At 40.7% G+C, this 26,402-nt stretch overlaps 1 protein-coding gene and 2 pseudogenes across 2 annotated transcripts; 2 read left to right on the top strand and 1 right to left on the bottom strand.

Annotated features, from left to right (window-relative positions):
* Positions 1–1,495, top strand: LOC109376474 (olfactory receptor 7G3-like; annotated as a pseudogene).
* Positions 1,496–7,707: 6,212 nt separating this feature from the next.
* Positions 7,708–25,720, top strand: ZNF317 (zinc finger protein 317). Of its 2 annotated transcripts, XM_019632420.1 has the most exons (8): positions 7,708–7,883; positions 10,544–10,624; positions 19,341–19,461; positions 20,027–20,166; positions 20,612–20,738; positions 21,178–21,273; positions 21,743–21,825; positions 22,563–25,720. In XM_019632420.1, the coding sequence occupies exons 3-8, from the start codon at positions 19,431–19,433 to the stop codon at positions 23,880–23,882; spliced, it is 1,797 nt and encodes a 598-aa protein (XP_019487965.1). In that variant the 5' UTR covers positions 7,708–7,883; positions 10,544–10,624; positions 19,341–19,430; the 3' UTR covers positions 23,883–25,720. The 2 variants fall into 2 exon arrangements, with proteins under 2 accessions (XP_019487965.1, XP_019487964.1); XM_019632419.1 differs by lacking the exon at positions 10,544–10,624.
* On the bottom strand, positions 9,867–10,614 carry LOC109376490 (small ubiquitin-related modifier 1 pseudogene; annotated as a pseudogene).
* Positions 25,721–26,402: the final 682 nt, after the last annotated feature.

The following is a 26,402-nucleotide window of genomic DNA, read 5'->3' as shown; positions in this document are numbered from 1 at the left end:
ATGGAATCAGAAAACCAAACAGGCGTAGCAGACTTCCTCCCCCTGGGGCTCTCAGAGGACCCAGAACTACAGCCCTTTCTCTTTGTGCCCTTGGCTCTTCCTGTCCACGTACCTGGTCACCGTGCTGGGGAGCCTGCTCATGATCCTGGCTGTCAGCTCTGACTCCCATCTGAACACACCTAAGTACTTCTTCCTCTCCTACCTGTCCTTTGTCGATATGTCTCTCACCTCCATTATAGTCCCCAAGATGCTGGTGAACATCCAGACAGAGAACAAAGCCATCATTTACACAGGCTGCCTCGCTCAGGTATGTATTTTCATATTGTTTATATGTATGGACAATTTACTGCTGACTGTGATGGCTTTTGACCTTTCCATGGTCATCTGTCACCCTCTGTGTTATGTGGTCATCATGAGCCCCGCCTCGAGACCTGGTGGTTCTTCTCTCCTTGTTCATTAGCGTTATGAACACCCTATTGCACACTCTGATGGCACTGCAACTGTCCTTCTGCAGGGACCTGGAAATCCCCACTTCTTTTTCAAGCTCACTCAGGTCCTCAAACCCGCCCATTCTGACACCTTCACCAATACCATCCTGGTGTATTTAGTGACTAGCCTTTTGGGTGTTGGTCCCCTCTTGGGGATAATGTTCTCTTAAAGCAGGTTAGTATAATATCAGGCAGTCAGGAATTCCCTGGTAGACTGAGCAAAGATAAGAAAAAACTGGTTATTCCTTAAACTAGCCATTCCTTCCAAAATTATAGGGTAACTCCCACATACTGAAACAGAGACATCAATCATGCCCCAGAGCAACAAAGCCATTTGGAAAGATATTTCGAAAGACCTCCCCAAGGCTGAGCAACAGAACAAACCTGACAAACCCCTTAATAACAGACACCAGTATTTGAGCATTCCCCCTTCCAGGAAGAAACAAAGTATAAAACTCAAGCCTTTTACCCTAGCTAGGGGCATCCCATTTTCCGTACCCCCTCCCACTCGAAAGCTGTAACCTTTCTCTTGCATTAATAAAACTATCCTCTGCTACAAACTCTACCTCTCTGGTACATGTCTCCATTCTTCGGCTTCAAGAGACTACGATCCCAGTGCAAGAAATATCCTACATCACTCTTACACTGGCATTGTCTCCTTCATCCTGAGAATCCCATTAACTGAAGGAAAGTATAAAGCTTTTTTTACCTGTGGGTCTCGCCTGTCTGTTGTTTCCTTGTTCTATGGGTCTTGTGTTGGAGTACACCTTAGTTTTGCAGCTACTTTCTCATCCAGCAGGAGGGAAGTGGCCTTGCTCATGTACACAGTGGTCACTCCCACGATGACCCCTTTCATCTACAGTCTGAGGAACAGGGACATGAAGGGAGACTTAAGGAAACTAATCTCTGGAACATTTTTCTTTTCACGATTCTGTCATCTGCCTTGGGTGTGGGCTTCAAGAATGACTTGTAGACCTAAGAAACATCCAACCTGTAGAAAACTTTAATGAGTTTATTTGAGCCAAACTGATGACATTTTCCGGGAAGCAAAATCTCAACAGATTAAGAAAATTCTCCAGAGAATGGCAGTTTTGCAGCTTATTTTATACATTAGAATCAACGGAGGACATGTAAGGAGGGTTACATAAAATCTGTTGATGGTCAATTAAGGGGGAGGAGAAAGCAAAGTGAGGAAATCTCTGGGGTTACATAAAAAGTAAATTCGGAGAGACACATGCTTCTTTTACGTTGGCGGGTAGTGGATAGTTAATAATTATCATTTACAGCACTTAGAGATGGTATTCGGGGAACAAGATAACAGCAAGGGATCCTGTAGTCCGGTGCTCTGGTGTGGTGGGTTGTGCCCTGAGGGGTCCAAAAAAAGGGGATTACTCTGACATTCCAAGGGTATGTTATCTTAGATACAAAAAGACAATAGACAGGCTCACTTAAGGTAAAGATTGACCTTTGTCAAGGAAGCTACAGGCCAAGGATGTGACTACTGGCCAGGACCAACTTTAGTTAGGATTTTTTTTTTAAAGATTTTATTGGGGAATTGGCGAAGGGGAACAGTGTTGGAGAATTGGGGAAGGGGAACAGCCAAGTTGTTGTCTTTCAATCTTAGTTGTGGAGGGCTCAGCTAGCTTAGCTCCAAGTCCAGTCGCCATCTGGCCGCCTGTTGTTAGCTCATGGCTGCTCAGCTCAAGGTGCCGTGTTCAATCTTAGTTGCGAGTGAGCATGGCCCACCATCCTGTGGGGAAGTCAAACCATCAACCTTGTTGTTAGGAGCACGTGCTCTCACCAGCTGATCCATCCTGCCACTTGTTGGCAGCTCAGTGGCAGCTCAGCTCAGGCGCAGCTCACTGGCCCACATGGGAACTGAATCAGGGAACCTGTTGCTCAGAGTTCGCACTCTCAACCAACTGAGCCATTCGGCCGGCTCCCTAGTTATGAATTTTTATGTTCAGACCATCTTATGTGGTTAATTTTGGTCTTTGAGTTTGTAGGGACTGCCATGCTTGGACTCCCATGGGCTTGTCAAATTTAGTATGTGCCCCCTTTTTCACCCACAGAGTCAAAGAAAATGAAATACTGGATATGCCAGAAATCCCAGCTCTTCCATAATTCATTTCTCCTGGGACTTCAAATCAAATAGCTTTGTATTAAATCCTGCTATCCTGTGCAATATGACTTGTCAACTAACTCAACTCTGTGAGTTCAGTTTGGCATCTACAAAATGGGCAGAGTAATATTAAACACTTAATAGTGATATTGGGAATATATCTCATACATTGGGATATATGAGATAATTTAATATATAATGTGTATTAAGCACTAGTAAAATTTAATGAATAATTATTGGGTGTTTAAAAAGTCAATTGTATCTCAAAGCTGGGGGGAGAATAAAAATTATCAGGCGTACAATCTATGTGTTAGTAAACTTGTAGTGAACACTTATTTGCTTCCACGTTAATATATTGATTATATCAATTCTCAATTCACATTCTTCCCTTTGAGTCATCTTCATCTTTCTTTTTATTTTGTTCTCATTTCTGCTGGAATCTATATGGGGAAATATATTTGAAATAAGTCAATTGAGATTTGTTTTACTTAATTCATGTGTTATACAGAAGTGCATTTCTTAATGCCCAAATATATAAAGGGTCTCCATTTCTAGTATAGTTGCGTTGTGACCACAAAACATACTCTGTATGATTTTAATGCTTTGAAATCTATTGAAACTTACCTTATGCATCACTTCTGGTCAAACTTAGTACATAGTCTATTTGTGCTGAAAGATAAATGTGTATTTTGATAATTGTGTAATTCTGTAAATTGAGTGCATTTCTATATCTGTCCAATGGGTCAAATTTGTTAACTATGTGTAAATCTGATTTTTTTTTGGTCTTCTTGTATCAATCATGGAGTGATATACTCATATGTTAAAATCATCCAGAGTGTGATTGAATTTGTCTATTTCTGCTTGTAGTTCAATCAGTGGACTACTAAATACAAATTCAGGATTGTTATATCTTCCTGGTATTTTGAATATTTTATGTCTATGAAGTTATCTTTGTTATCTCTGGGCGTGTTTTTGCATTAAAGTCTACTTTGATAGCAATGCACTGTAGTTACATAACCTTTTCTGGGCCTTCCAGGTGATGGGAGACCTGGCTGCAATCCATACAGTCATTGGGTTGCTTCTAGCTTCCCTGTCTTCCTAAGAGACATTCCTCTGGGGTGCCAGAGGTAACAAGCAAATGAGTATTGATCAATAATTCCAAGGGAAAATCAAGATGCATTTTAAAAATCCTCTGAGCCTGCTCGTTTTCTGTACCTCAGAAGGAATTTGGTTTTCAGACATTTTGCCCAGCCCCTAAAACCCTGGTCATTTATTAAAGAAAAGGCGGGCAGTGATTTTACCGTCCCGTTTCTCCCACCTCAGCACTGTTCACATGTGGAGCCGGTTAACTCTATTTTTTTTTTAATTTAACTATTTTTTATTTTTTATTTTTATGTATTAATTTTGTTTTATTGTTAGTTTCAGGTGTACAGAACAATGCAATAGTTATCCTTTTCATCCCTCACAAAGTGACAATCCCCCTCCCTCCATCCACTGCCCCCAACCCCCGATATCATACATATCTATTACAATTCCATTGACCTCATTCTCACACTATACTCCTCATTCCATGGCTGTATATGTATCAAATTATAGTTGACATATAATATTATTCAATGGCAGCTTCAGATGTACAGTGCAGTGGTCAGGCATCTACACCGTCCATGAAGTGATATCCCTAACAAGACAGGAGTCCATCTGGCCCCCTAAAAAGTATTTACATCATTGATTATATTCCCCAAACTGTCTTTTATATTCCCCAAACTGTCTTTTCTATGAGGCAATATTGAGGTTGCCAATTTATGTTGTCTCATCCCTTCCCCTTCTCCCTCATCCCCACCCCATCCCATCCCATCTAGCAACCATCAGTTTTTCCTCTGTGTCTCTGAGACTATTTCTGTTTACATTACTCGTTTATTAAAAAAATAAAAAAATAGAATAAATAAAAATAAAGTATCTCCATAATCGTAGTCCTTGTGATCAGGATGTCTGCTTTTCTGTTAGCTTTACAAACAGTTGTTCGGAAGACTTTGTGGCTATGGCCCAGTCTGGAGGCTATTTTGCCCAGTTCAAATATTCCAAAGGTTCAAGGAGCAAGATGTTCAAGGTAGTTCCTCTAGAATAGTTGCTCTGGTTCCATTTTATTAAGATTTTATTGAGGAATTGGGGGAGGGGAACAGCATTGGGGAATTGGGGAAGGGGAACAGACAAGTTGCTATCCTTTTTTGTTCTTCAGTCTCGTTGTGGAGAACGTCGCTTCACTGGCCCATGTTGGTATTATCATTGCGCTCTTTCCGGGTGAGGTAGTGGCTCGCAGGTCATTGGACGGTGGCTCACAGCAGCTCACGGCGGCTCACGAAAGCTCACACCCGCTGCCAGCCAGCCCCACTGCAGCCTATGCGGTCGCCACTGGCGACTCATGGCAGCCCAGCTCCAGGTTGAGCTGTTTTCACCACCTTAGCTGTAGAGGGCATAATGTCACTGGCTGTCATATGGGATCCGAACCGGGGCCCTGCTGCTCAGAGCTGGCATCCCAAGCCAACTCCTAACCAACATACCACTCAGCCGGCCCCGGTTCCATTTTAAAATGGTTCTACTTCCATCAACTTTTCATAGGCATGTGCCCTTTTTATGATTTATAAATTTACTTTAAAAATTTATTTGTGGACTTTTTGTATGTTTGTTGTAATTAAGCAAGTAATTAAAAAAATAAGTCTACTTTATCTCTTTCTAGCTTTTCTAGGCAAGGCGAATGACTGATTAAAAGCCATTTACAAGGGTGGGGTGAGATATTCACCAATATTAACTCATCAGTATTTTATCTCCCTACAATAATTATTTATATAGAAACAGGATGGCCACAAGGTTTCCCAATCTTCCGAGGTATTGTTTACCTTAATAATACTTTCCACTGTTTGGGGAGTATTGCAGAATTTTCCTTCTCTTAATTTTGAAGGGTCAAATGAGTGATATTTCCCCCCTTTATTCATTCCATTAATTAGTCCTTCATGTAAGCTTACTGGGATTCAGCATTGATAAGACAAGCTCTGATCCTGACCCAGCATTTTAAAATAATTTTAACTACCCAATTTCCCCAGGTACTGCCTGAATCCTAATTAATCTTTTCCCTTTCTTCCTCCTCTGTCCTGGGCTCCAGGTCTTGATTATCCTATCCTTAACCTCTTCTGGGGTTTCCCCGGCCTAAACCCAAGGCACCTCCTGCCCAGGTCTTTCCATCTTTGCTCACCTCTCTACACTAGGCTTTTTTTTTTTTACCTCCTTCCTGTATCTGCTGAGCAGTAATCAGAGTTGCTTATGTTCCCCATTTGAGTCTTGCAACAACTTTAGGAAGTGGTTGATTTTTACAGAAGGAAAAACAGGCAATTTACTCAAGATGCCCACCTTGGTGGAGTTAGGATTAGGACTTGTATTAGAACTTCTCTTTGCACTAACTGCTCCCTCACCCAGATAAAAGCCCTCACCTGGATGCTGTGCCTCCTAGCTTTCTAGCTCAGGTATTGTAAAAAAGCACCACAAAACACTAATCCCGATTATTCTGAGTCCCGCCATGACCTCTCTTGACACAGGATCATGGAAAACATTTCTGGCAAAGTGACCAGGTTCTGGGTTGCCAGTCAAGGTAAAACTAAATGTTCCCCGATGGATCGATGGGACAAGCAAAAGGGTTGAGGATGTCGCCAAGGTTTATAAGTGGAAAGATGGGGTTGCTGTTACTGGGTTGTCAGAAAAGTCATGATGTATTTTTCTGTTTTTCGTTGCAAAAATGCGTCATGACTTTTCCGACAACCCAATATTTGCGTTTGAGAAGGCGAAGTCAGAAGTTTGATTTGTGGCATTTTAAAGTGTGCATTATGGATGAAAAAATGGGTTCTCTGGAGAATAACCTCACAGGGTGATCTGATCATAAATTCCTAACTGGGCAGGTCATGGTGGGGAGTTACACTTCAGGTCTTTAATTCTTTACAGAAAGGTTTTAAGCCAGCCCTGTCCATTGTTTTTGTGGATCTAGGTTAACACACCTTTGAAATGCCAGAAAGGGGGTATTAAACCTCAAGAGAGCACATAATCTTGTTAACTATCCTGTAATCCAATCCATGTCTTGCTTTCTCCAACCTTCCTTTTGTCCCCTCCTTAATTTCAAATGCATAAAAGAAGCTGCTAAACTGTTATTCTCGGAGTAGTTAAGTTCTTGCTCCCCAGCATATGTCATCAATTTAGGTCAAAAAAACTTTTATACAACTTTTCTACAGGTTTGTACATTTCTTATGTTGACATTATAAAATATCCAAGTGGAGAGAGAATGTCTCATTCTATCTGGAATTCAGGGTAAATGTGTGGGGCTGTGGATGGATATTTCAGTCTTGAGTATATTGTGGATGTAAGAAATGTCCAAACCTGTAAAGAACTTTAATGAGTTTATTTGAGCCAAACTGTCAACAATTGCTGGGAAGCAAAATCTCAACAGATTAAGAAACTGCTCTGGAGAATGGCAATTGTGCAGCTCATTTTATACATTCGAATCAAACAAGGAGACATAAGTAGATTACATGAAATGCATTGACAGTCCAAGGGTATGTTATCTTAAGTGCAAAACGGCAATAGTCAGGCTCACTCAAGGTAAAGCTTGACCTTTGTCAAGGAAGTTACATGACTAGGCTGTGACTATCCACCATGACCCACTTTTATGTTCAGACCATCCTATGTGGTTAATTTCGGTCTCTGAATTTGTAGGGCCTCCCATGCTGGCCCCTCTGAGCTTATGAGGTTTTAGCACGTGGCTCCTTTTTTGTTCACAGTATAAACAGTACTTAAAGCAGTGAGATTCGCTGCTACCACAGAGAGAATGATTATAAGAGGAAAAGAAGCCAGAGGACAGAGAACTGAGTCCCAAGACAGTCAAACAATTAAAAGTTGGGGAAATGAGCTGATGGTCAGAATCCACCTAGGTACCTCCATCATACCCCTCTAAGCGCAAGAACTACATTTCCAAGAATCCTTTGCGCTCAACATTTCCGGGTTACGTCTGTCAATGAAGTCCCGCGAGATTTAGAAGGCGGACGTGAGGCGGAAGCCATTGCTTTGGGGCTGGGATCTCCGCTATACAGATTGGGCGAGATCTCTGCTGTGGTTTCCGCGAAGCTGTTGGGGACCCTCCACCTCCCCTCGGCAGACTGCACCTTCTCTTTCAACTTTTCGTCCTTTGGGTGGCAGCTTCCGTGACCTCTGCTTCCTCCAGTTTTTTCCTCAGTCGGGTAAGCTCCGCTTTCCTCATTTAACCCTTTACCCCCCGCCTTCCTGAGGACTCCAGAGGCCCACAAGGCGGGGAGAAATTAGGCAGGACGGGGAGCTGGGACAGGCGAGGAGTGTGACTTGAGGGCTGAAATTTAGGACTACTGTATTTAGCAACGTGGGGCAGGCACTGGTGGTCTGGTAAAAAAAACCTGACATCTTGGGGTGGAGACGGAAAAGCCCGACTGAAGGAGTTCAGAACATTTTGGAGGCTCAGAAATTGGAGACCGCAGGATAAACTACCTTCCTTTTGCTCTTCTTCTGGTCAGTTTCCTCTTGTGGTCAATTTTTGTGTAATATTCATATAGGCACACTAGTTTTCTTTTTGGCAGCATTTGTTTTGAATACCTTTTATACTTTTTGGTGCACTTGTCTATTTTTATTTTATTAACTTTACTTGATTCTCGTATAAACAGCCTACAACTAGATTTAAAAATTCACTTCAACATTGTTGTTTGAGAGTCTGTTGATATTTATTATGATTACTAATATTTTGCTTTGATTTTTACCATCTTATTTGGTGCATTCTGTTTATCCTTTTTCTATAGGACACGTGCAAAAAAAGTTTGAAAACACACACACGCACACGCACGCACACATGCACACAAACTTTTAAGGACACTGATAAAGCAAATCCACAAACCAGGCCAAGAAAAGATTATGAAACCTCAGAAACCTGTGAGCTCCTCAAGTGCATCCTGCTTTTCTCCCAAGATTTTCTTTATGATTGTTACTGCTTATATGTTTTCCTAAAAATGTATTTCCTAATTTTGGTAATTATTTGTGCATAGACTCACACTCTTTGGTGTTTTCGGACAGATCCTTTTTTCCATATTGATGCAACTACACATTTTAATTTAGAGAATTCTAAATATCTTGTAGATGAAATTCATACACCTACCCATTATTTTAGGTACCTTGTGGCTTAAATTTTAGAATCAGTTTACAAAGTTTCACCTACTGGAGTTTTGTTTTCAGGTTGTGTTGAATATTAATTTTGAGAATATTGGCATTATTATGTCATCGAATCTTAAAATTAAATTATATCTATTTACACCTGTGTTTTTAATAAAGTTTTATGAGTACCAATAAAAAAGATTTAAAGTTTTTTTTGTTGTTAGATTTATGCCTGGGAATTTTTTTTTTGGGGGGGGGAGTGCTTTGAAATATTTTTTTCCTAACAATTTTGTATATTGAATTTGGGTTCCACAAGCGTACAAAAGTATATAATTCTCTTAGTTTTTGTGTAGTGTTGTTGTTTTTTAACAAATATTTTGTTTATTTTAATTAAGCTGGTACAGACAATTTAAAATCCATTTAAAACCCATATCCCAGGCCAAAAAGTACAAATAAAATAAAAAAGAACAGTGTTCTGTTGTACACACTTCTGCATTAATAACTTTATTAACTGCTAATGAAATTAGAACTTTTCTGGGATCTTCTGACAAGGTTCTTCTTTACTCTTAAAATGCTTTTTCTTCAGGGAAACCATCTTTGGAGTTAGTCTTCACTCTCGCCACATCTGTCATCTTAACTCCAACCTGATATTACTCTTCTTTTGGTCCAAACCCTCAGATTTTAAAAGTAGCTTCAAGTTAATGAAAGGTCATTTGTCCACAGTTCAGTTCTCTGAAAAACTTCCATCTACCACTGAAAGTCACAGTCCAGGAGTGAAGCAATCATATGCTAGAACTTCAGGGCCAATTAGAAAGTCATTATGAACACTTGTATTGGTTGATCTTATTTATCACAAGCCTGAAAATACACAGTCCTGAAAAAGGTGGCCTCTCTGTGCACACACATAATATTTAAAAAGGAGAGGGCAGTGCTCGCTTCGGCAGCACATATACTAAAATTGGAACAATACAGAGAAGATTAGCATGGCCCCTGCACAAGGATGACACGCAAATTCATGAAGTGTTCCAAAAGTTTTAAAAAACTAAAAATAAAAAGGAGAGGGCAGTATTGTGTGTGTGGGGGGGAGAGGTTTGATCACCAAAAACCAGCACAATGAAAACAAACAGTAATGAACAGTGGGCACTAGAATTTAAATTACCAGATGTTTTAAAGAGATGGGGTTGATCACCAAAAATCAGCACAATGAAAACAAACAGTAATGAACAGTGGGCACTAGAATTTAAATTACCAGATGTTTTAAAGAGATGGGGTTGATCACCAAAAATCAGCACAATGAAAACAAACAGTAATGAACAGTGGGCACTAGAATTTAAATTACCAGATGTTTTAAAGAGATGGGGTGCCAGTTTTCAACTCTGTTTTGAATACCACATTACAAAAGAACTATTTTTAAAATAAAAAGAGATTGAGGGAAAAGAAAAGAAAAATATCTAAAATGTTGAATGACCTGTTCAACCCCCCCCCCTTTGTTCCTGATAAACTTCAATCACATCTTCTTCCTCCATTCCCAGCTCTTTTGGAGTGTGATTATCAGCAATTCTCTGACCTTCAAAGAGAAACCTGAGTGAATTCATTGGAACTCCCTGTCTTTGACAGTATGATTCTTTGAGTTTCTTGAGATGTGTTCACTTTGAAGTGAATCTCACTGTTATCCTGTCCAATGACTTTGAGTTTAATGTATTCTCCTTCCTTCTTATCCCCCAAGTCCTCAGCTGAAGGTTTTACCTCCTGGTCAGACATAGTGACAGTGACTTCACCCAGGGTCTCTACACAGCAGTGGCCTCAGGTATGCAGAACCTCGCTCTGGGGTTTACAAATCCATCTCTCTTTCCCACAGTACAACACTGCGGCTGGAGCTGTGTAGTGTTTTGGATGTTCTTCATAGACAATTTTATCTGTATAGAATGAATAAATATAAATATATTTTGTTTGGCACATGTTTTATATTATTTACTTTTTTGTAGTACTGGCTAGGGACTTCCAGTAGCATGGAATGGAGTTTAGATAGGAGACAGTCCTGTTTTTGTTTTTGTTTCTTGACCTTAAAGGAAATTAACTTTAATGCTTGCTGGTGGCTTTTTCTTTTTTCTCTTTTTTTTTTTGATAGTATTTATTAGGTCTAGGAAGCTCCCTTCTTTTCCTAGTTTAAAAGCTTGAAAGTTTTTTTCTTTTATCATGAGCAGCTGTAGGCTTTTTAAAAAAAATATTTTATTGGGGAATTGGGGAAGGGGAACAGACAAGTTGCTGTCCTTTTGTTCTTCAGTTCTTCAGTCTAGTTGTGGAGGATGTTGCTTCACTGGCCCATGTTGGTATTATCATTGCGCTCTTCCCGGGTGAGGCAGATTGGTCGCTGGCCACTGGACGGCCGCTCACGGCGGCTCTTGGCAGCACTCGGGGCTGCCAGCCACTCAACGCCGGCTGCCAGCCACTCATGGTAGCACGGCAGCCCACTGCAGCAGAGGCTGCAGCCTATGCCGTCGCCGGTGACTGACAGCAGCCCAGCTCCAGGTCAAGCTGTTGTTCACCATTTTAGCTGTAGAGGGTGCAGCATCACTGGCCCTCATGTGGGATCTGAACTGGGGCCCTGCTACTCAGAGCTGGCGTCCCAAGCCAACTTCTAACCAATGTGCCACTCGGCCATCCCAGCTGTAGGCTTTTTACAAGTGATTTTTTTTTTTTTTGCATTTACTTTGATATCTGTTTGTTGATGTATTTCAAGCACCTTACACAATGTCTGGCCTGTGATAGCACTATTTGTACCAGGAATGAATGAGGGAATAATATGCTCTTGTCTAATAGTGTGGTGAATTATACCAGTGGAGTTTTCTAATGTTACATTAAATATGCATTGATAAATAACTTAACCTGGAAAGGATACTTACTACTGTATCATTTTTGGCTTTCATTTGGTAATATTTTGTTTGGTGATTTGGATCTATGTTTGAGTGAAATTGGCTTGTAATTTTCCTTTTCTGCGTAAGGTTTATGCCAACTTCATATAATGGGGTGGGGTGTTCCCTCTGTTTTCTAAACTGGAGTATTTTGCCTAGAAGTGAATGACTCATTCCGTAAAGGGAGCTGTACCAGGAAAACCCATTTAGGCCGGAAGTTTTCTTTGTGGTAATTTTTAAAGCTGTTGTTTCAGTTCCCTTAGAACAGCGGTTCTCAACCTGTGGGTCGCGACCCCTTTGGGAGTCAAATGACCCCTTCACAGGGGTCACCGAAGACCATCAGAAAACACCTATTTTCGATGGTCTTAGGAACCAAGATACCACTCCTCTATCCATCTCCAGGCGGGTCCGCCCACATGCAGATACGCCCACATATGAGTACCCGGCTTCAAGATAAAATTTCATTTATTTGTAGTTAGAAATAAGTATTTCACAATATATAATTACATATTGTTTTTGTAATTAATCACTATGCTTTAATTATGTTCAATTTGTAACAATGAAAATACATCCTGCATATCAGATATTTACATTATGATTCATAACAGTAGCAAAATTACAGTTATAGAGTAGCAACGAAAATAATTTTATGGTTGGTGGTCACCACAACATGAGGAACTGTATTAAGGGGTGGCAGCATTAGGAAGGTTGAGAACCACTGCCTTAGAACCATAGGGCATCTGAGTTCTTTATTTCATTATGGTAAGAAAAATTCCTTCAGGAATTTATTCATTCCATTTAACGTTTAAATTGTAAAGTGAAAGTTACTAATAATGTGATCTTATTATATTTTTAATGCTTCCTACATCTGTAGTGTTATCCATTTTTCACCCCTATATTTACTCATATATGTTCCTTTTAAAAAAAGAAAATCTTGCCAGAATTTTGTCAATTTTGTTTTTCTCCAAGGACTTTTTTTTTTTAAATTGGGGAGTTGGGGGGAGGGGAACAGCGCTGGGGAATCGGGAGAGGGGGACAAACAAGTTGCTGTTGTTTTGTTCTTCAGTCTAATTGTGGAGGATGTTGCTTCACTGGCCCAAGCTGGCACCATCATTGCGCTCTTCTCGGGCGAGTCAGATCAGTCACCGGCTTCTGGACAGCCACTCACTGCGGCTGCTGGCCGCTCACGCTGGCTGCTGGCTGCACACGGTAGCCCATGGCAATCCACTGCAGCAGGGGACTGCAACCTACGCCGTCACCGGCGACTCACGGCAGCCCAGCTCCAGGTTGAGCTGTTGTTCAGCATCTTAGCTGTGGAGGGCAGTGTCACTGGCCCTCATCTGTGGGATCCAAACTGGGGTCCTCTGGCATCCCAAGCCAGTTCTTAACCAACACGCCACTTGGCCGGCCCTCTCCAAGGACTTTTGACTTGATTGAATCTCTTTATATTGTGTGTTTTCTATTTTGTAACTTCTGTTTGTATGATTTTCTTCCCTTTACTTTTTTTAGGATATTTTTCTAATTTTCTACATTAAGTATCTGTCACGTCCCAAAGTCCAGTGTGTAGTATTGTATTATATTTTCAGTTCTAAATATTATTGAATATTATGACTTTCTTGGCATGTGAATTATTTCAAAATTTCTCTTTTAATTTCCACTTCTGAAATTTTTCTGGTTATATTCTGGTTATTGTTTGCTTAACTTTATTGCATTGTGGTCAGAGATTGATGCCATTTTCTGAAACACATTGTGCTTGTATGGTTGGATTTTATAGTTATGAAATACTGTCTCATCCTATTCAGTCTGCGTATATTTAATTATCTGCCCGAACTATATTAGTAAGAGCTCTGGTAGTGGCTTTATCCGTTCTCCTTAGAGTTCTGTCCTTTTAAATTTTTTTCATGTTTTTGAAGCTATGCCACAACATATACACAGGTATATACAGCTTTTTCTTGAATTATACTTTTCAATTATGGGCCTTTTTGCCTTAATATATTCTGTCTGCTGTTAATATATTTAAACCAGCTTTTTCAAAAAACATGCCTTGTATATCTTTTTATTTCCAGTCTTGTTATATTCTTATGTGTTAGATGTCTCTTGTAAACAGCATGTAACTGGATTATTTTTAATCCATTTTGAGAGTATCTATTTTAGTTGAGGTGTTTAACCCATTAATATATTATGTGTTAATATATTTGGTTGTTGAATTTGTTATCTTTTTCAAATTCTTTTTTCTCTAGCTTCCTTTGATTTGAATATTTTTTATTCCCCTATTTTCTCTGAACATTTTGAATTTATTTACTTATTTATTTGCTGTGAAGAAATTGGCTTTAGAAGGGAGGGCAGACATCTCCTTGTGTGTAATAGGAGAAAAGGAGATCAGTTGTGGGAGGAATTTTTGTAGAGACCAGAAAGTAAGAAGATTCCTCTTAAATTTTTAAGGTGTAACTTACAAGAAAATGCACAGATCTTAAGTTGTGTACTAGGTATGATAAAAAAAACTGTGGTGAATGTTTAAATTAAAAAAATATAATAAAAGACACATTGCCATTAATCCCCCTTAAAATACTCTCCTTCACTTCGAACACACTTATCCCATCTTTCTTGCCACTTTCTGAAGCAGTTCTGGAAGTCCTCTTTTGTGAGTGTCTTTAGTTGAGCTGTTGTGGCTGCCTCAATATCCTGAATCGATTCAAAATGTTTACCTTTCATAGTGATTTTGACTTTGGGGAAGAGCCAGAAGTTGCACGGTGCCAGATCTGGGGAATAAGGTGGATGAGGACACACCGTCATGTTTTCATTTGACAGAAATTGCTGTACCAAAAGCAGTGTGTGACACGGAGCCTTTCTGTTGTGATCATAAAACACAGTGAATGCTGCTGCCAAGTGCCGTCCAATAGGAAAGGTAGGGATCTTCAATACGGGAAGCAGTGCATCAAACCTTAGGAACAGATGTGACAAATTTCAACTTGTTTGGTGCAGCCAGTTGGGTGTGAGCTACGGTTGACAGAAGGTGTGTTTTAAAGTGTGCTGTAAGGCCGGCCGAGTGGCTCAGTTGGTTAAGAGCTCGCTCAAGAGTGTGAGCTCTGAGCAACAGGGTCGCCAGTTCAATTCCCGGCCCAAGCTGAGCTGCCGCTGAGCTGCCAACAGGTGGCAGGATGGCTCAGCTAAAAAAAATTAAAAAAAAAAAGTGTGCTGTAAATCATCCTCTATCATGACAATGCTCCGTGTCACACATCGCTTCTGGTATACAACAATTTATGTTCAATAAAAATATTACGATGTGTCCTCATTCACATAGCATTGTGCGACTTCGGCTCTTCCCCAAAGTCTAAATGATTCAAAATGACATCAAGGCATACACAACACCACAACTAAAGACACTCATGAAAGAGGACTTCCAGAACTGCTTTGAAAGTGGCAAGAATGATGGGATAAGTGTGTTCGAAGCAAGGGAAAGTATTTTGAGGGGGATTAATGGCAATGTGTCTTCTGTTATAATTTATTTTATTTAAACATTCACCATATTGTTTGATCACTCTTCGTATGTTGTGTAACCACTAAAAAAATAAAATAAAAATGTAGAAAACTTCAGTTGCCCCAGAAAGTTCCCTCTCACTTCTCTCAGTCTGTACCCATCTTAGGCTCCTCCATCAAGGCAAGCATTTTTTTTTTTAACTTCTATCAACTTAAACAAGTTTTGCTATCGACCTAAATAAGTTTTGCCTATTTGTGGACATCATGTAATTGGAATCATAGAGCATTTTTTTGTGTCTAGCTTCTGTTGGTCAACATTATAGAGATTCAGCCAACATTATAGAGATTCAGCCATGTGTCTTAGTAGTTTCTTTTTACTGCTGAGTAGTATTCCATTGTACATACCAAAATTTGTTTGTCTATTCTCTTGTTGATGGATATTTAGATTGCTTACACTTTTGGCTACTATGAATTAGAGTGCTTTGAACATTTTTGTGTGAGTCTTTGTGGGCATGTTTTTAAAAACTTCTCTTGGGTAAATACCTAGGCATGGAAATTTTTGGTCAAATGGTAGGTGTACTATTTAAGAAACTGGTAAATTATTTTCTAAAGTGGTTGAACCATTTCATATTCCCATCATCAGTATATGAGAGTTGAAGGTATGCCACATTCTTTCCGACATTTATTGTAGATGGTCTTTTTTATATTTTGACCACTTCAGTGGGTTGAAATGCTATATCATTTAATTTGTATTTATCTGTATTTAATTTGTTTTAATTTGTATTTGTCTAATGACTAATGATATTAAGTACCTTTTGCCATACTTATTATATTAGTTATTAAATTTCAAGAAGGCCTAAGTCTAGCGTTTTCTGTTGAGTTGGTTTTTTTAAAGATTTTATTGGAGAATTGGGGGAGGGAAAAGTGTTGGGGAATTGGGGAAGGGGAACAACCAAGTTGTCCTTCAATCTTAGTTGTAGAAGGCGCAGCAAGCTCAGTTTCAAGTCTAGTCGCACCGCTCAGCTCAAGGTGTTGTGTTCAATTAGTTGCAGGTGGGCATAGCCCACCATCTTGAACCAGCAACCTTGTTATTAAGAGCACGCGCTCTATCCCCTGAGCCATTGGGGCGGCAGCTCAGCTCAGGGTGCAGAGTTCAGTCTCAGTTTCGGGTGGGCATAGCCCGCTATCTCAAACAGGCAACCTTGTTGTTAGGAGCACATGCTCTCACCAGCTGAGCCATCCTGCCAGCTGTTGACAGCTCAGCGGCAGCTCAGCTCGGGTGCAGCTCACTGGCCCATGTGGGAATCGAACCAGCGGCCCTGTTGCTCAGAGCTCGCGCTCTTAAGCTAACTCTTAATCAACTGAGCCACTCGGCCAGCCCCAGTACCATATCTTCTTAATGATGTTATTTGACGACTAAAAATTCTTAATTTTGGTAAAGTCCAACTTAATAGATTTTTTTTTAAGATTTTTATTGGGGAATTGGGGGGATGGGAACAGTGCTGGGGAATTCAGGGAAGGGGAACAGACAAGTTGCTGTCGTTTTGTTCTTCAGTCTAGTTGTGGAGGACGTTGCTTCACTGGCCCAAGTTGGCACCATCATTGCGCTCTTCCCAGGCGAGGCAGATCAGTCGCCTGCTTCTGAACGGCCGCTCACGGTGGCTGCTGGCTACACACGGTAGCCCATGGCAACCCACTGCCACAGGGGCTACAGCCTACGCTGTCGCCGGTGACTCACGGCAGCCCAGCTGCAGGTTGAGCTGTTGTTCAGCATCTTAGCTGTGGAGGGCAGTGTCACTGGTCCTCATATATGGGATCCGAACCAGGGCCCTCTGGCATCCCAAGCCAGTTCTAAACCATTGCGTCACTCGGCTGGCCCCAACTTAATAGATTTTTAATGTCTGGTTCTATTTGTGTCTAGTCTAAAATGTTGTGTAACTCAAGGTCATTAGAATAGTCTTTGGATTTTATTTTTTGGTGTCTGATGCATCTCAAAAAAGATTTTTTAAATTCAAATTTTTGTGTATGCAGTGATAATAGAAGTAAAAATTCCTTTTAACCCCCACTGACTATTTCAGCACCATTGTTTAAAAAGACTGCTTTCTTGTTTTGTTAATAACATTGTGATAACTGTGTATGGTGTAAGATGGGTACTAGATTTATTGGGGTGATCTCTTCGTAAGGTATATAAATGTCTAATCACAATGTTGTACCCTTGAAACTAATATATCGCATGTCAACTATAATTTAAAAATAAAAATTTTTAAAACTATTGAATTGTTTTGTTTCCTATTGAAAATTATTTGTGCACTTGCATACTTATTTCTAACAGTTCTATTCCACTGACATATTCTATAATAAGTCTATACTTATTCCAGTAACTCTCCATTATTGTGGTAAAGTTAGTATGAATCATCCAAATTTTTCTGTCTTAACATTGTGCTAGCTCTTCTAGATCTTTTGTATTTTGATACACATTTTAAATTTGCCTAGTCAATTTCCAGAAAAAAAGCCTGCCAGGATTTTGCTAGTGACTGTGTTGTATCTATAGATGATATTCCTCCCCATTTATTTAGGTCTTTAACTTTCAGCAGTATTTCACAATTTCTATTGTCAAGGTCTTATACAACTTTTTATTCATAGACATTTTATATATTTTTATGCTGTCATATGTGGAATTGTTTTTTAAGTTTCATTTTCCAGTTCTTTCTTGAGGTACGTTTTTCTGGCTGTGAGTGCTGTGTAATGAATATAAGAATATTTGCTGAGAGCCCGCCGAGTGGCGCATTGGTTAAGAACTGGCTTGGGAAAACAGAGGACCCCAATTCGGATCCTACATATGAGGGCCAGTGACGCTGCCCTCCACAGCTAAGATGCTGAACAACAGCTCAACTTGGAGCTGGGCTGCCGTGAGTCGCCAGTGATGGCATAGGCTGCAGCCCCTGCTGCAGTGGGTTGCCATGGGCTACCGTGAGTAGCCAGCAGCCAGCATGAGCGGCCAGCAGCCGCAGTGAGTGGCCGTCCAGAAGCTGGCAACTGATCTGCCTCGCCCGGGAAGAGCGCAATGATGGTGCCAACTTGGGCCAGTGAAGCAACATCCTCCACAACTAAACTGAAAGAACAAAAAGACAGCAGTTTGTCTGTTCCCCTTTCCTCAATTTTCCAGCGCTGTTCCCATACCCCAATTCCCCAATAAAAATCTTTAAAAAAAAAGAAGAATATTGGCTGAAAGTAAGGGTAATGGTAACACAGTTTTTTATTCAGAAAAAACTGTTGAGATTTTTACCTGGTTATTGGGAAATTGGAAGGTTGGATTGCCTAGAGTGCTTTTCTTTAGTGTGGATACTCCTTTAGGGTTAGCAACTTTGAGTTTTGAAGGTTACCTGTTTTGTGCATACAGGTCTTCCCAGAAGTACCTTCAGGGAGGAACCAAATGGTTGGAATCATCCAGGGCTGGGTTTTTGCTCATTCTGGGTTATAATAGAGGGTTAAAGGAGTTTGGACAAATAAATAGAAGTGATGGACCTTGATGAATCTCAGTTGGATAGGTGGGGCAGTAAGAAGAGGAATTTGCTGTTAGCAAGATGTAGAAGCATGGATGGCCTGGAATCCTCTCTAAAGTGAAAGGGTTCATGTGAGAAGAATGTTGTGTAGAAGTTTTGTCCAGAGAGCAGATTTCTAAACCATTGTCTGCAAAGTAAAGTTGATTGTAGTGGTGACAAGGCCTGTTCATTGGGCCACAGGTGTGTATGTTGGTGTGGAGTGTGGAGATTGGAACATGTGTTTCCAGCTGGACCTTCCTCGTGGCTACTACAGGCATCCGAAACCATGGCAAGCCTTGAAGCTGAAGAACAGAAGTCTGGGGCCAAGTGTGTAATGAGTGAGGGGTTTAACAGAGTTGTACTTGGAGACAGGTTACTTTGGGGATGAGTCTGAATCTTCCTTGAGACAGGTCAGGGCTCTCTATCACATTGCCTGGAAGTTTTTCCTAAATAAGGTGAAGGTTTGGGGATCAGACAGAACTTGATGCTCAAAAAAGGAAATGTTGGAAAGCAAAAGTCAGAATTGTCCTGTGAGCAGGAGCGATAGAAAGCCTTTGACTTCTCCTAATAGTCTTTTTCTCATTTACTACAGATGCCTGCTCAGAGTCCCATGAGAGCAAGAGAGTAGCTCTCTGGTGCCAGTGCCCTGTTGTTCAGGCATATTCATTATCATTCTCATAGGATGGCAGCTCTTGGTCTCTCTCCCACATGTGGTAAGTTCTTGGGGTGAAGAATGCCCTCGGCAAAGTAAAGTGACCCCTGTCACTTCACCAAGATCAAAGGTGTGCAAGGCCAGAGGGAGGGCTGTCAGGAGAGGATGAATGAACTGGAAAGCAGTGGGAGCAAAGTCCTGGGAGGCCCTCCAGGTGACTGATTCAGGGTCTTGGTGAGTTTGGGTGAGGGAGTGTGTACAGTTGGTGTGAAAGGCAGGGCACAGGTATGGGTAACCCCATTTATGATTTTGATAAATCTGAGCAAAAGTAAGTAAAGCTCTACTTCTTAGAGCTTCCATTTCTTCACTTATAAATTGAGAGTATCACTATGTTTATGGATATATTGGCCCACTTCCCTTTTTCCTGTCCTTGAGTTAGAGCAGGGCTGCTTTGGCTTGTTATAAAACGTGTGTGTGTGTGTGTGTGTGTATGTGTGTGTGTGTGTGTGTGTGTGTGTGTGTGTGTGTGTGTGTTTGGGGATGTGCACTGCACACTTAGCGTAGGTAGTTTCCTGGTTTGTGAGTGTCAGGTAGGCTTTAATTCTCATGGATCCTGTCTTGTCTAGCTATATCCACGCAGGATCCTGCCCATATCCAGGACTCAGAAATTCCTCTTTCTTCAAAAGACCATTCCTGTCACCAGGACGTGGACCTGTTTGCTTGTAATGGCCTGGAGCCTCATATGCCAACTAATGCTAGTTCCCAGGTACACCAAGATCTTAGGGCCCCTGAGGGTGGGAGAGGCACTTCCTATAACAGCCCACTATCACATGTTAAAATTTTTTAGATCTTCATCCAGGCTGATCAATAAAAGAGCCAAAGAATGTTGTGAGGCTGTCCTGGTATTGGGGTTGTTAGGGGAAATAATGTACGTATCAGGTGTTTCTGTCATAATACAGCCTTGCACAGGCCAGGCTGGAAGTGGAGAGAGATTTTAGTCCCATGTCAGTTGCTTTTGAAGCAGTGAGACAGGATGAGATCACCTCACAGGAAAGAAGACAACTGCTGACTAACTTCTGGAATAAATGTTGAGCCACCAGAACCCCATACTGAAAATTCTGTGTTATGAATCTCTCATACCGTCTGCAGCCTCTGCCATATTTGAACACAGGTTGGTTTCTCACTGACCCCAAATGTGTGTGGTGTTGCAGGAATCAGTGACTTTCCAGGATGTTGCAGTGGACTTTACTGAGAAGGAGTGGCCCTTGCTGGATTCTTCTCAGAGAAAGCTGTACAAGGATGTGATGTTGGAGAACTATAGCAACCTCGCCTCAGTGGGTAATACTGGCATCATTTCTTCATTCACGAACCTAATGTTTTTGTTTTAAGTACTTGCTATGACCCAGGAACTGTGTGGGGGATTTGGAACACAATTGTCAACAAGTAGACGTGGTACCTACCATCCTGGTGTCTCCCCATGGATATTGAGACCTTTCTATTGCATTGACCTTGGAAGTTGTCAAGTATGCCTGAGCTTAGGCATATGTTTCTGAGTTAAGAAATCCTTAACTTCTGAGTTAAGAAATGTTTTGAAGGGCAAAATATGTGGGTATTTGTGGTTTTGCTTTTTATGAAAGCCTTTCACTGTGTCCCTTAGAAATTTGTCTCCATCATTTTGCTGCTCCTAAGTCAGTCTTGTCCATCTTCAGAACTCTGACTTCAGAACACCTGTCCTCTGCACGATCCTCCCTCAACATGTGTCTTTCCCCGTGAGTAGGGTGTCAAGTGGGCAAACCCAGCCTCATCTCCCACTTGGAAGAAGAAGAGGAGCTGAGGACAGAGGAGACGGGACTTCATGGAGGCACTTGTCCCGGTAAGCACTAGGCAAACACAAGTGCTTCTGAGTATTGGTTGTGCCAGTGATTGGGGTGGAGGAAGATCCACTAGGAATGTCACCAAGGGAAATTTGAAAATGGTTATTCTCCTTCACTGCTCCTCCGTTCTCTCACAGATCCTTTGGTGTCACTATTTCTTCACCTTTAGATTTGACGTGTCCACATGGACTTTTTCCCATCCTTCCACATTCAACATTCCTGATCATACTTTTTCTGTCATTATCAATGTCAGTCTTTCAAGAATTATTGTTTAGGGAGTTGACATAAATGTCTACCCCTTCATTGCCAAGCATCTCACACAGCCAAAATTTTCAGTCATTTTTACTCTTTTCCTATCATGTTTCCTTCTTTAGTGTTTATATTTGCAAATTAATTCACCTATTTTTGTCACCATTATCCCACCATTTTCTTTTTTCAACAAGTAAATCTTTTTCCAATTTGTTTCAGATTGGGAGACTCCATCTAAAACTAAATGGTCCATTCTCATGGAAGATATTCTTGGGAAGGAAACATCCAGTGGTGTGGCAATGGTAAGACTTCCTTGGGATAATTCTAGATCTTCAATATTAGGAGAAGACTGGGCGGCTTAAGTTGGAAAAGCAGCCCAAGAACCAGGCAAGTGGCATTCCCCAAGAAGAAACAGTGTCAAGAGACAGTGAATATTACCAATTTAGTGGAAAACCCTAAATTTTCAGACTTTTCCACTTAGAATTCTGATGAGTAAACATTTCTATAACTTTGTCTCAAATGTTGAGTATTGAGGCTCAGTTCAGATTTAAACAGTTAACCCTTCATTGGGCGCAATGTAAAAGTTACGAGTTTGGGCACAATGCATCTACTAGATGCGTGTCTGACATTTAATTATTTAAATTGAAAATGAATGAAAAAAACATGTAAGCATGCTTATTATTTATTCAGAATGAAATTTTAATTTGCCACAAAGTAAAAACAATATATGTTTATTACATAAATTCAGTATAAAAATCAACAAAAATTAAAAACAATCTGTGAGATCAGTTGCGCCCAACGGAGGGTTAAAGTATATGTAAAAAACTTTGTAGAGTTACACACATGGAGCCTTAGGGCATAGCATTTAACTGTTCTGTTTGATAGAGCCCAATGGGGCAGAAGCAGTACTTTTGCACTTTCAATTATGATATCATTCGTAATAATGATGTGCTTCAATTTTTGTCAGTTTACGTGGGAATAATTCTTAGGAATATAATGAATATGGGAAATGTCTTAGCACTCATCTCTTAATCAACAGGAAAGAACTCGCCTTGGAGAGAAATCCACTGAATATGCTCACCTGTTAGAAGTCTTCAGCATTGGCACTCATCTTACTCAGCAGATGGGAAGGCACACTAGCAAGAGGCCCTGTCACCGCAGAGACTGTGGGGTAGTTTTCAAGAACAGGTCGCACATAACCCAACATGTGAGCATTTACAATGGGAGAAAAATGCACGAATGTCATCAGTGCCAAAAAGCCTTCACCACAAGTGCTTCCCTTACGCGGCACAGGAGAATACATACTGGGGAGAAACCCTATGAATGCAATGCCTGTGGGAAAGCTTTCAATGATCCATCAGCCCTCAGGAGTCATGCAAGAACTCACCTCACAGAGAAGCCCTTTGACTGTAGTCAGTGTGGAAATGCATTCCGAACCCTCTCAGCCCTGAAGATCCACATGAGAGTTCACACTGGGGAGAGACCTTACAAGTGTGACGAATGTGGGAAGGCCTACGGCAGGAGCTGCCACCTCATTGCACACAGAAGAACACACACTGGAGAGAGACCCTATGAATGTCACGATTGTGGGAAAGCTTTCCAGCATCCCTCACATCTCAAAGAGCACGTCAGGAATCACACTGGAGAGAAACCCTATGAATGCACACAGTGTGGGAAAGCCTTTCGATGGAAGTCTAACTTTAATTTGCACAAGAAGAACCACATGGTACAGAAAACATACGAATGTAAAGAATGTGGGAAATCTTTTGGTGATCTCTTGTCCCGGAGAAAACACATGCGCATTCATATTGTAAAGAAGCCTGTTGAATGTAGGCAGTGTGGGAAAACATTCAGAAACCAATCCATCCTTAAGACACACATGAATTCTCACACTGGAGAGAAGCCATACAGGTGTGATCTGTGTGGGAAAGCCTTCAGTGCAAGCTCAAACCTAACTGCACACAGGAAAATACACACTCAAGAGAGACGCTATGAATGTGCCGCCTGTGGGAAAGTCTTCGGTGATTATTTATCCCGGAGGCGGCACATGAGTATTCATCTTGTAAAGAAACATGTTGAATGTAGACAGTGTGGGAAAGCCTTCAGAAACCAGTCAACCCTTAAGACACACATGAGGAGTCACACAGGAGAGAAGCCATATGAGTGTGATCACTGTGGGAAAGCCTTCAGTATAGGCTCCAACCTTAACGTCCATAGGAGAATACACACTGGTGAGAAGCCCTATGAATGCCCGGCCTGTGGGAAAGCCTTCAGTGATCACTCATCTCTTCGGAGTCATGTGAAAACTCACCGGGGAGAGAAACTCTTTGTGTCATCCGTGTGGAAAAGGCTTCAATGATACCTCTTTAAGAAACATGAGAACTCAGACTAGAAGGAAACCTCGTAAGTGTAAGAAAGGCAGGAAAGCCTTTATTAATTCATCTTACGGACACAAAAGAATACATGTAACTTGGGAGAAATACAATTTGTGTAATGATTGTGGGAAGACATGAGTTTTTTTCCATCACTTTGGAGATTCGTGAGAACTCACGCAGGGAGAGAAAACATAACTGTGGTGTGGAGAAGCCATTTGTACATTCAGCTCTTAACATGAGAATTTAGGGAGAGAAACCTTGGACTGGTATGGAATGTTGAAATGACTTTAGCACCAGCTTGTACCTTCTGGGCATACAAGTAAGCTCACTAGGGAGACTCTGTAAATTCAACGACTAAGCCAACATTTCCTGGTCTTAACTGTATTCCTCATGAGAGAAATACCGCAGAAGAGAAGCATCTCTAAAGTAAGGAGCATGGAAAAGTCAATGGGACAGCAAGCTACAGACAGCTGTCTGCTTTTTTTGTACAGTCCACAAGCTAAGAATAGTTTACATTTTTAAGGAAGAAAAAGGTGTGATACAGACCGTGTATGTCCCACAAAGTCTACAGTACTCACTGCCTGGCCCGTTACAGAAAATTTGTCAAACCCTGTTTGCACAGCAGCAGTTCTCAACAGGGCATGGTTTTGCTCCCCAGGGGACATTTGGCAGTACCTGGAGACATTTTTGGTGGTTAAACTTAGTGGAGGTGCAACTGCATGCAGTTGGAAGACTTCAAGGATGCTGTTAAATATCCTAAAATGCATAGGAGGCCCCCAGAACAAAGAATTATGTACCCCAAAATAATGAGAAGTTGAGAAACATTGGCTTATAACAGCCTTTCAATTTTTATGAAACTTGAGTACTCATACTAGGAGAAATTTCTATTTAAAACTTCAAAATTATAATCAATGTAATAGTTTTAGGAAACGTGAGAACCCACACTGCAGACAATCCCTGTGTGGAGATGATTTCAGCTACCATCCCCTCAATCGTGCTTATAAGAATTCATTCACACCTCAACGGAATTTTCTAGTGAATATTAAATTGCATTTGTTAGTTTTTCATAATGAAAACAGACCCTCATTAATTTTTAGCCTTTGTTTTTAAGGTTATGCTCTAAATTACCTTTAGGCCACATTACAAAGGTTTGTATGTAGTATTTTTATTTCATTCTTGATAGTATGTTAATTTCATTTTGGGTGACTTGACCTGTAGAATCTTATTGTGTATTGTGTAACGTGGGTATTTTTAGTACCTGTTTGTTACAAGTATCTAATTCAAACGAATTGTGATCAGAGCATGATGTTTTCATTAGATGGATCCTTTGGGATGTTCTCAGCTTCTTGTCCAGCCAAGAGTGACATATACTTTTAGTTGCTTCCCTAGTAGCTCATCTTCCATATCAAGAAAACCCAGATTTTGTCAGACTAGTAAGGTGTGCTATTTTAAAAATCAGGTTTTCTTGCAACTAGTACAGTCCATGTTACACATTGACAAATAAGCAGATGTTACTATGGGTACTGAGAATGGTCTTGACAAAGGTCATTCTTACCTGGACTCTTCCCCACATGTCTTGTTTTTTTGCTCTTCCCTCTACTTCTCACCTTGCAAGGAGATCCAGTACCTAGTGTTAAAAGATCCATCTTGTGACCAACCATGAGGATGCAAGCCACAGCCTAGGGAGGATCCTACAGAAAATCACAAGTGATTCTGGCTTAGCCAGTGGCTTCTTTGAGTGTCTACACTAGCCATGGATTTGTTATATCCAGGCTTCCTGTTACATAAAAAAAAAATAAAACTGATTATGGGTTTAAGCTGCTTTGGATAGTTCATTTTTTTCTATTTAATCGTTTTTTTTGTTGTTGGTGGTGGGGGAGGTTTCTCCTGCAACCTGCTGGATGCTGTCTGTTACAACCTGCTGAATGCTGTCTATTACCTGCTCACCTGGTATTAATGAGCTTTTATAACTGCTACAGGTGTGAATATAGTCTGCTATGCTTTTAATTGTTGGCTATGGAGTTTTAAATTCTTTAAAACAAGTTTTTAAATTGTATTTCAAATCTTAGATGTATTTAAACATTTCTTTCCCTGACTTCTTGTGTTGAAGAACTATATTAGTTTTCACAAACGCCCTAAGACGCAGGTGCCATCAGTTTCTTCATTTTGCATATTAAGAGATCTGAGGCAGGGAAGTAAAGGTGACTTGTCTGCGGTCAATCTGTTAGCATGTAGCAGTGCTTGGATTTGAGCCCTGGTGTCTGGCTTCAGAGTCCGTATTTCTTTTATGTCAGACCTTGTTCTGTGCCCTTAGCCTATAGTGTGAATCAATATATTTGTCCTTTGTGGTGCTTACATTCTATGTGGCGTTGAGACACCTGATAAATGAGTAAATATATCTCAGATGGTGGTCAGTGCAATGAAGGAAAAATGAAGCATGGTGATGATAAGGAATGTGGGATTTAGTGGAGCTGTGTTGTAGGTAGGGAAAGCCTTTCATTTAA

This window comes from Hipposideros armiger, unplaced genomic scaffold (assembly GCF_001890085.2).
Source record: "Hipposideros armiger isolate ML-2016 unplaced genomic scaffold, ASM189008v1 scaffold_1138, whole genome shotgun sequence".
Classification (NCBI taxonomy): domain Eukaryota; kingdom Metazoa; phylum Chordata; class Mammalia; order Chiroptera; family Hipposideridae; genus Hipposideros; species Hipposideros armiger.
The sequence above is the reverse complement of the archived record's forward strand: the minus strand, read 5'-3'. Positions and strand labels throughout refer to the sequence as shown.

Coding starts and splice junctions, on each gene's coding strand:
- ZNF317 (XM_019632419.1), top strand. CDS start 19,431: ATGGCAGCTCTTGGTCTCTCTCCCACATGTG. Junction 21,274..21,742: donor TCATGGAGGCACTTGTCCCG/GTAAGCACTAGG, acceptor AATTTGTTTCAG/ATTGGGAGACTCCATCTAAA. Junction 21,826..22,562: donor CATCCAGTGGTGTGGCAATG/GTAAGACTTCCT, acceptor CTTAATCAACAG/GAAAGAACTCGCCTTGGAGA.